At 42.7% G+C, this 10,458-nt stretch overlaps 1 protein-coding gene across 1 annotated transcript in view; it reads left to right on the forward strand.

Annotated features, from left to right (window-relative positions):
* OTOA (otoancorin) overlaps window positions 1-8,874 on the forward strand; it is a 113,602-nt gene extending 104,728 nt beyond the window's left edge. The window contains exons 29-30 of the mRNA XM_067013969.1: window positions 175-269; window positions 8,796-8,874. Of these exons, the coding sequence (XP_066870070.1) occupies window positions 175-224 (50 nt within the window). The 3' untranslated portion in view covers window positions 225-269; window positions 8,796-8,874. The remainder of the gene's footprint in view (window positions 1-174; window positions 270-8,795) is intronic.
* The last annotated feature ends 1,584 nt before the right edge of the window (window positions 8,875-10,458 follow it).

Genomic DNA, 10,458 nt, shown 5'->3' on the forward strand with positions numbered 1-10,458 from the left:
TGTGTCCCCTCTGAGTCTCTGCTCTTATAAATGCCCGTTCCCCTTCCGCCCAGAGTGTGTCTGCTTTGACTCATTTACTGGCGTATTCTCCTTCCTTCCACAGGATTACATGGGCATCCTTCAAGATTCAGTGCTAACCCTTTTGCTTTAATCTCTCTACGATTTTTACTGTAGAGAATTCGGCTACCACGTTTCCACCATCCTTCACCTCCGCCTGGACCTAGCCTTCTGCTCTCTCCACTACAACCTGGCTTCCTGAGGCGTGGCAGGTATTTTTAGGTGGTGGTATGTGGTTTGTTTTAATAGTTACATATTTATTTGATTGTTGGCATCCATCTATGGCAAGGAATATTGGTTTCCAGTTACATTAGTTATAAGACGTTTCCTGTTTTAAAATGCATTTAGATTAAAAATGAGTTGATTGAAAGCAGAGGTCAACACACTTTTTCTGTAAAGGGCCAAATAGTAAATATTTTCAGTTTTGCAGGCAAATATCTCCATTGCAACTACTCATGTCTGCTGTTGTAGCTTGAAAGCAGCCACTGACAGACATTGTGCCTGCGAATGGGTGTGGCCTGTAGGATTTGTTTGCTGACCCCTGATTGGAAGAAAATTTTTATGAAAACAAGAATTCAGGGAGTAAGTAGATACAGTAGAAATCATAAAGCTGGCATGTAAATGCCTTAAGACTGAGACACTTTGGTTTAAGCTGTCACTTTGTTCAATATGTGTTCTTTTTCACAACTACTCTGTCCATTCAGAATGCTGGGGACACACATCCCCTCTCTTTAAAGAGCTTAGTCTACACAGAGAGACAGACAAAAGGACAGATAGTTACAGTAGGCTGTGAGAGTGACCTCAGAAGTGCCACTAGGGGTGTGTGTGTGTGTATTTAGGAGGAAGAAGAGGGGCTGTGTTGGTCTGAAAAAACTGCCCTTTCTCTTCTTCCCCAGACTATTCCTTCATACATTATTCAATAATTTATGCCAGCCTGTGCCCATTTTACAGAGGAGGAAACAGGTTCAGAGAGGTTATAAGATTGCTGAAGGTCACAGAGCTGGTAAGGGGAGGGAGTGGGATTTGAACCAGACAGTCTGACTCCAAGACCCTTGTGCTTAACCACAATGCTACCCAGGCCCCAATTACCTAGATGAAGGAATTGGTTCCTCCCCTCGGATGATTCTGTGTGACAGAAACCAGCCCAGTCTTTGGAAAGTTGTCAACGTACACAAATGCCCTTGGTGTCCCCCTGCTCGCAATCCCCCCTGCAGAGGGGACTCAGGCAACGGGGATGGGAGAGCTGGGTCTCTTCACCTGCCCCAGAGGTGGACATAGGACTTACCAACTGGAAGCTCCAGGTTCTGTGAAGATGGGCGGTACCCAGTCTGCCCATGTGTCAGCTGTTACCCAAATATGGTGAGGGACGCTTGCCTGCTTAGGGGAAAAAGCAACCACAGCGATAATAATCGTAATAATAATAATTAGTAATGAGAATGATGCTATGCTTCTGTATGACTTGCTAGACATTAGACACTCTTGTGAGTACCTTGCATGGCTTGTGTATCTAATTAATCCCCATAACGATGCTTTGAGGGTGTGTGTTAGATTCCTGGGGCTGCCATAACAAATTGCTGCAAACTAGGGGGCTTAAAACAACAGAAATTTACTCTCTCATAGCTCTGGAGGCCAGAAATCTGAAATCAAGATGTCAGCTGGGCCACGTTCCCTCCGAAGGCTCTAGGGGAGAATCCTTCCTTTGCCTCTTTCACACGGCACTCCTCCCTGTGAGTCTGTCTCCATGGCTCCGAATCTCTCTCTCTCTCTCTCTCTCTCTCTCTCTCTCTCTCTCTCCTCATAAGGACAGCAGTCATTGCGTTTAGGGCCACGCTAATCTGGGAGGGCCTCATCTTAATCACATCTGCAAAGACCTTATTTCCAAAAAAGGTCACATTCACAGGCCCCGGGGGGTTAGGACTTCAACTTTGAGGGATACAATTCAACCCACAACAGGTAGGTACTATTATTATTTCCATTTCACAATATGGGGGGGTCCAAGGTACTGAGAGGTTAAGAATCTATCCGAAGTCACACAGCTTTATTAGCGGAGCCAGGATTTGAACTCAGATATTCTGGGAGGCTGTGCCCTGAACCACTGTGTCAACAACTGCTTTGCCTGCAGAGCTGCCCGACCTGGCACTTCAGACACTCAGCTCACCTGCAGAATCTGGTGACAACAAACACGCACTGAATTTAGCTGAACATGTGGAAAGCCCCATGGCTGTGTCGGGTGGCTCCCAGGAGCCCAAGGACAGGTGAGGGGCTTGGCAGTTGGTGGGGATTCTTGTTTATCTCAACAGGGAATCAGGCTCTCAGTGTGGCTGGGTGGGCACATGACCTGCTGCCACCTGGGTAATTGGTTTTCTGTGTTCATATCAATAATGAACAATATTAAAGGAGGCTGGAGATGCAGTGGAGATACAAGCATTGTGGAAGGAACAAAGAGATTTTAATGTGTTGAGTCTCGGTTGTGGGAAGATAAGGGGCACGATAATGAACATGAAAACAGAAGCGATTATGCAGCGGCCCTCACTCCATCCATCATGGCCGTCGTCCGGGGCTGGTGGCAGAACTGGAGACTTCTGAGATCCGGGCATGATCTCTGCTGTTTATTTACATCTCAAATCAGGTTGCGCTGACAAGGAGTGAAAGGAATTCCAGGGAAGAAATGTAACGACATGATATATTTCCTACAGAAAGTGCAAACACGATACAGACTATCTGGTTAAATATATCATCCCAGAAACGATCCAACTGCCGAAAGCTTAAGTCTGCACTTTGTATTTCTTGCTGAGAGATCATTAAAGCGGTCCCCCCCTTAGCCACAGGGGATATGTTCCAAGACTCCCCGTGGATGCCTGAAACTGTGGATGGTACCCAACCCTATATACTGTTTTTTCCTATACATACATACATAGGTATTATGATACATTTTAATTTATAAATTAGGCACAGTAAGAGATTAACAATAATAACTAATAATAAAATACAATTATAACAATATACCATAATAAAAGTTATGTGAATGTGGTCTCTCTCAAAATATCTTACTGTACAAATTTAATGCCTTTCTTAACTAAGCACGTATCATTATTTGTAGCCGCACCTTTTGCAGTCTGTTGGGGTGCAATAGGAAAACCAGCGTAGATTTCTTTTTCTTTCTCACAGTTTCAGGATAGAAGATTTGTTCTTACCATAAGCGAACTTAGTATATGATTTTTTTTCCTTGTCAAGTCAAGAACTTTCACCTTTTCACTTAAAGGGAGCACTTTACAGGTTCCCTTTGGCATATCCGAATTGCCAACATCACTACTCTTGTGCTTTGGGGCTGTTATTAAGTAAAGTAAGGGTTACAGGAACACAAGCACTGAGATACCAAGACAGGCAATCTGATAACCAAGAGCGCTTCCAGGTGATTAACGGGCAGGATACGCTGGGCGAAGGGACTTTCTTGGGATGGAGCCGGAAGGCGTGAGATTTCATCACGCTACTCAGAACAGCCCACAATTTAAAACGTATGAATTGTTTATTTCTGGAATTTTCCATTTAATATTTTTGGACTGTAGTTGATCGCTGGTAACTGAAACTGCAGACAGTGAAACTTCAGACAAGTGGGGGAGACTGTATATGCCCTCTGAGGCCACTGGCTTCCCCTGTTCTCTTCCTGACTGTACTGCACCTCCTCCCCTTCGCCCACCCGGTTCCCCGGGTCTGTCTTCCACACCATTTCCTTCTCTCCACACCTGCCTGGACAACCTCACCTTCTTCGTGGCTTTGACTTGCGGCTGGCTGTGTGCTGATAATTCCAAACTGTACCTTCCCAGGTGCCTGACACTTGTTCTTTCCTTCTCAGTTCTTTACAGTCTTTATGACCAGGTTCTACATTTTCGTAGTTAAAACTGAGACAGTATAAACAGTCAGTATAAATTCTTCCTTCCTTCTTGGTCTTGCATCTGCCTAGTTCCTTCCTTCATCAGAGATCACTGCTGGTCTCTTATGACTCCTTCTAGAGGTACACATGTACCAGAAAATATAAATGGTAGTTTTTCCTCATTTTCCCTTCAAATGTGACACCAGTGAACTCTCTCTCTCTCTCCATGACCATGGAGGAAGGGCCATGTGAGAACAGAGCAAGAGGCAGCTGTCTGCAAGCCAGGAAGAGAGTCCACACAAGAAACTGACCCTGGCACCTTGATCTTGGAGTTCTAACCTCCAGAACCATGAGAAAATAAATGTTTGTAGTTTAAGCCCCCCAGTCTATCGTATTTTGTTATGGAGCCTCAGCAGACTAACATACCCATATTGTTGTAATTAATTTTAGTTCTATAAGTAAGGCATACATCCACTCTCCTTGTAAAAAAAATTAAACATTAAAGAGTCTTTAACCAACACCTCCCATCTTGATTCCCTAGACCAGGAGTTGCAAACTATGGCCCATAGGCCCAATCTGGCTCTCTATCTGTTTTTGAAATAAAGTTTTATTGGAACACAGCTCATTCATTTATATATTGTCTGCATTTGTACTCCATAAGAAGAGCTGATTAGTAAGACCTCATAGGCCTAAAATATCAATTGTCTGGCCTTTACAAAGCAATACTGCTGACCACTGCTCTAGACCATGTCCAGAAATAAGCACTATTACTAGTTGGTGTGAATTCTTTCTGCTTATATAGCACTGTATTATTTGCGGTGTGTGTGTGTTTGTGTGTGTGTGTGTGTGTGTGCTACAGTCATTGTATCATCTCTTTCTGTACCTTCTTTTTCAGACAACAATAAGCCTTGGAGATTTGTCCACGTTGGCAGACATAGTTCATTATTTTAACTGCTGCATAATATTCCAAAGTATGACATACCATGGTTTATTCCATGATTTTATTAATGGATATTGTGGTTGTTTCCAGCTTTTTCTACAATAAACAATGCTACAACACATACCTATATACACCTCCTTACACATGTGTTTGAGCGATTCTCTGTGATTAATACTGGAATTGCTGGGCTATGATGCAGATACATTTTAAAATTTAGTCCTACTTTTTGAATAGGCTGTGTATTTAAGTGATTCAAAAATTAAAAATGATATACAAGATATACATTGCAAAGCCTCACTTCTCCCTCTTTTCTAATCGATTTCACCATCTGCCACCCCTATAAGTATTAGTTTCTTATACATCGTTTTAGGGTTTCTTTATTAAAGCAAAGCAAAGAAGAATATGTATTTCTATTTTCTCTTCTTTCTTACCCAAAAGTTAGCATACTATATATATTCTTCTTTATTTCACTATTTTCTCGCTTGACAATATATTCTGGAGATCTTCCCATAACTGTAAATCTTCTCATATCAGTATATAGAATGTGTGCTCATGCCTTTTTAATATAGCATTTGGTCTGGGTAGTATTTCCCTCCATTGATGTACCCTAGTTTATTTAACTTGTCCCTTATAGAGGCTCACTTTTTTCCTTTCTTTTGTGACTACAAGACATGAACATTTTAAGTGTCAATAGATGTAGCCATGTTGCCCTTTAAAGGGGCTGTGCAGTTTGCACGTCTACCTGGGCCCCTTTTTAAGGAGCCAAAACAGAGCAGACACTTGCTTGTACCTTAAGCTCCAGCAGTTCCCAGAGCATGACATGTTTTGTCGTGTGTCCTTACTATTCTCTTTGTTGGAACCTCCCTTTCTACACCTTGTCAGTCTAGCTGACTCTAAAATCTTCCTCTAAGTTTTGACTTGAAAATCTGTGAAGCTATAAACCCCTGTGGTAGAGTTGATCATTCCCTCTCTTGGACACTTGCCCACATCTCTATTTTTGCACTTCTCACATTGTTCACTTTTTTTCTTTCCCAGTCTTGTCTCCCTTCCTTGGTGGTGGACTTCTTGAAGGATGAGACCACATCTTCATTCATCTTTTATTCCTGAAGCCTAAGACAGTGTCTGTTGTGGAATAGTTGCTCAATAAAAGTTGACTGAATGAATAAATTAACAGATAAGTGATCACTAAAAACAGAGACGAACCAACAAAATTGAATTTGGACAATGAATTCATGGGTGTGTTTATCCACTCATCGCCCAATCATGCAGATGAGCTTATCTGCGTCTGCCGATGGAATTTCGACGTAATTTGCATGCTGGAGGGGGAGGCTGCCAGTTCACAGAGAATTCTTCTAGGCATTTGCCATTCATTATAGAACATAAGCTTGCGTTGGAGTTTATGCAGCACAGTGTCAGCCAATTAGAGGAGATTGTAGCTTTGGAAGCAAACATCTGCTTGGTGCTGGGTAAATAATAGAGTCTGGTGTTTTACGACAGTGTGATTAATTTGAATCTCATGTAGTTTAGTACTTGACCGTGTGGGACTCACAGAGATCATGCTCATAACCCAAGTTACAGCTGCAAAAACCATATCTGGGATTTCCTGCTATTGGCCTCAGGTTCTCGGAGATGATTTCTGGTTGGTGTGACACCTGGGACTAGGGGTAAGAGTCCCGTTCAGTGGTAGCCATCTCACTTAAACAAGAGTAGAGAGGGACACCTGTCTCCAAATTCTATCCTGAATAATCCTCTGTGATCCTATCCTGAATAACCCTCTATCATTCTATCCTGGATAACCCTCTGTAATTCTATCTTGGATAACCCGCCTGTAGACACTTCATAGAGTATTGGGAAAACATGAATGCATTCTGTTGGCCTTCGATCATTTTTCCAGGGGGAAGGAGGTTAAAAGAAATGTGGTAAGGAAAGTACCATCAATCAAGCTCCTTTTCTATGGCAGGTTCTTTTCCAGATGCTTCCCCCCCTTTTCCCCATTTGCAATGCATAACAATATGAGGTCAGGATTATCAATTCTTATTTTACAAAAAAGCAAACTGAGTTGGAGGGACTTGTCCTGGGCTCCCAGCTGGCAGGTGGCTGTGCTGGGAGTTAAATCTCATCTGCCAAAGCATGTGCTGCTCTCAGGATACCACTCTGCCTTCCCAGAGGATGTGGCCAATGGTATTCGACAGAGCCACTGGCTGTGACATAGCTCTGATTCTCTGCAGATAGTGCTGTGTGGATTGGCTGTGAACTCTGCCTGCCTTGCTTCCAAATAAACTAATCAGATGCACTGGCATCTTTGCCTGTGGGGTTCTCAAGAACATCATCCAAATGCTTTGTGTGGAAAGATGAGGGGCCTGGTGAAAAGCTGGCTGCTGGCGGACTTGAGCGTGTAGCAAATGATAGCCAAGTGACCAAGACTGCAGAATATTTGTTAAGCTAATGATACTGCCTAGCTCCATAACTACTACAGAACTGAAAAATAATCAGGCTGCTGGTTTTCAACAGAATCATCTATGGAGCTCTGAAAAATAAGCATGTCTGGTCACCACCCACAGGTATTCTGATTTCATAGGTATTTTAAACAAGCTTTCCTTGCTATTCTGATGCACAGCCAGATATTGGAGTCTGTGATCTAGTCGAATGGATCATTTGAGTCATCAGACCTTGAATAAGGATTGCTTTCTTTGGATACACCTTTTCTTTATCACATTAAGTCAACCTCTCTCTCTGTGTCTCTCTCATATATTTTTTTTCTAGCAGTCAGAAATTCTTAAAAGCTTTTTGCCACTAAACCATCTGCTGGTGAAATCTCCTACTAGGTTTCAAACGCCAAACTGTTCCCAGTAGCAATTTTCTTTATTATTTTGGGGAAAAGAATGAATTACATTTCTTCCCTCTGAACGAAAATACTTTAAAAATAAAAGTACTCATATGGACCAGTAGCAGTTGCTTATATTTTTAAAAGAAATAGCTTTATTAGACACATGTTTTGTGAGTTTACTTCAGGTTTTCCTCCCAAGCCTGATTCTTGCCTCGAGGACAGGAAATGTGGATGGGTGCAGCACCAGGATGCCCTGGAGGGCAGTGGTAATATAGAGTATGGAGACCAATTTGGCTCAAAGAATTACAGGATGTTTTATTGAGTTCCTGATGTCCACAAGCTTTATGGAAGTAGCCATGCAATGAGATAAGCCTCATTTGAGGGTTTATGTGGCTGGTACCCTTGTCACATTGTGTAATCCCCTCCCAATTCAAAACCTTTCCCCATTACTATAAAAACTCACATCCTGTGACAAGTAGCAGGAGTGTTATTAAAAGCCTTGGGAGATATAAACCTGAAAATGTTTCCTTTGCCTCCATTTGGAGATGGTTTTCTTTAAGAGTCTCGTTAGATGATCTTCTAAGCCTTTGAAATTCATTTGTTATGGCAGATGGCCGGCTATCCACCCAAACCTCATGATCCCCTTTCTGTAGCATGAAGTTTTACTGGGAGGCAACTTCCCATCCAGGGACCACATGATGCAGCATCCTGTGCCTCAGTGTGTGGTCTCTCTGTTTAGTCCTGACCAATGGATATGAGCAGAAGTGATGTGTGTCCTACCAAATGTAAATTAGATAGCTAGTGGGAAGCTGCAGCGTAGCACAGGGAGTTCACCTCTGTGCTTTGTGACCACCTAGAGGGGTGGGATAGGGAGGGTGGGAGGGAGGGTGACACAAGAGGGAAGAGTTATGGCAACATATGTATACGTATAACTGATTCACTTTGTTGTAAAGGAGAAACGAACACACTATTGTAAAACAGTTATACTCAAATAAGGATGTTAAAAAAAATTAAAAAAAAAAAGAAGTGATGTGTGTCACTTTAAAAAAAAAAAAAAAAAGAAGTGGGCACCTTTTCCATTTCTCTTTCTCTACCAACAGGGTGCAGATAATTCCAAAGTCTTGGGGGGGAGTGGAATCATAACATGGAAAGAGGCTCGATCCCTGAATCACTGCATGGAAGAAAGTTGCCTGCTGACTAGAAATACCATCACTGGGCTTTCATGTGAATGAGAAGTAAGTTCTCAGTATGCTGAACTACTGGAGTTTGAGGTTTGCTCATTAACTATACTGATCAGCAGGGTGCTGAAGACCTTCACTAGTTGAAGGCACGTTGACCTCCCAACACAGGAATGCTGATAAGAGCAATGACTCCTTTTAATGTCCAGCATGGAACATCTGAGATCAGTAAAGAATTTTTATTCTGTGACAACCATTCTAAGAGAAAAGAGAATATTTGTTACCAGATAATGGTATGAATAGAAAAAGATATTAAGGATGAAAAAGACTGTAAAAGTGATACCCATTGGGATAGGCAGGCAGATGAAAGATTTTTGCCCTTAAGATGGAAACATATTTCCTACCCTCATCCTGTTTTAAACCTCTGATAATAGGCTTTGTATCTTCCACTGCACTAACCCTGCAGAGACAGTTCTGGCAGTAACCAGGGAAGAGGATCCAACATCATACTATGCATTCTGTACCACAAGCTGTTCTTTTCTCCCCTCTCAAAAAAAAGAATATAGGGCTTCCCTAGTGGCGCAGTGGTAGGGAATCTGCCTGCCAATGCAGGGGACACGGGTTTGAGCCCTGGTCCAGGAAGATCCCACATGCTGCGGAGCGGCTGAGCCCGTGCACCACAACTACTGAGCCTGCACTCTAGCGCCCGCGAGCCACAATTACTGACCCTGTGTGCCACAACTACTGGAGCCTGTGCCCCACAACAAGAGAAGCCGCCACAATGAGAAGCCCGCGCACTGCACCGAAGAGTAGCCCCTGCTGGCCGCAACTACAGAAAAACCCACATGCAGCAACAAAGACCCAACGCACCCCAAAATAAAAATAAATAATAAAATAAATTTTTTTTAAAAAGAATATATCGTGAGCACTGTGTTGTGTGATCACATGAAGAATTACCTATGTTCTTGCTTTTTCTTTATCTCCTGATGAGAAGTTGCTGACCTAAATCAATACCATTCTTGAAGTGTTTTGAGACCCTCCCAAGCTGCAGGCTCAACTCATGCAGCATTTTATGTGTGCATTGTTCTTGGTGGGTGTTGCGGAAGCCATAGCAAGGGTCCCCTCCTGCAGCTACTTTCCCCCCATTATCTTCCCCGGTTGTTTTTCTAATCTCTCTTATTCCATACCCTGCAGGGCTCACTCTTATCTTGACCTCCTAAGTGAACTTTAGTCTTTGGAAGGATCCATTGTGTGTGTAATTTCTTAGTCAGTTTCTTGTACTTTTCTCTCCCTTCATACTTTCCTTGTCCTAGTGTTCTTTCCTCAGTACCCTGCCAGATGCTGGAAAGATCCTCCTGGATCTCCTGCCCCTCTTTCTCCAATAGCCAGTCTCGTGGCCTCTCACCCAGGAGTCAGATGGTGGGTAGAAAACTTTAAATTCAAGATTGCGCTGTTTGGGTTCCACGCTGTAAGTAAAGGGAGAGGATCTACCTATTTTATGTTCCCGAAGTACTCTGTACATCTTCCCAATATCCACTGAACTTACTAAAAGTTTGTTTCCCTTATAGATTTTATTTCACAGGGA

Source organism: Kogia breviceps, chromosome 14 (assembly GCF_026419965.1).
Source record: "Kogia breviceps isolate mKogBre1 chromosome 14, mKogBre1 haplotype 1, whole genome shotgun sequence".
In the NCBI taxonomy this organism is placed as follows: Eukaryota; Metazoa; Chordata; class Mammalia; order Artiodactyla; family Physeteridae; genus Kogia; species Kogia breviceps.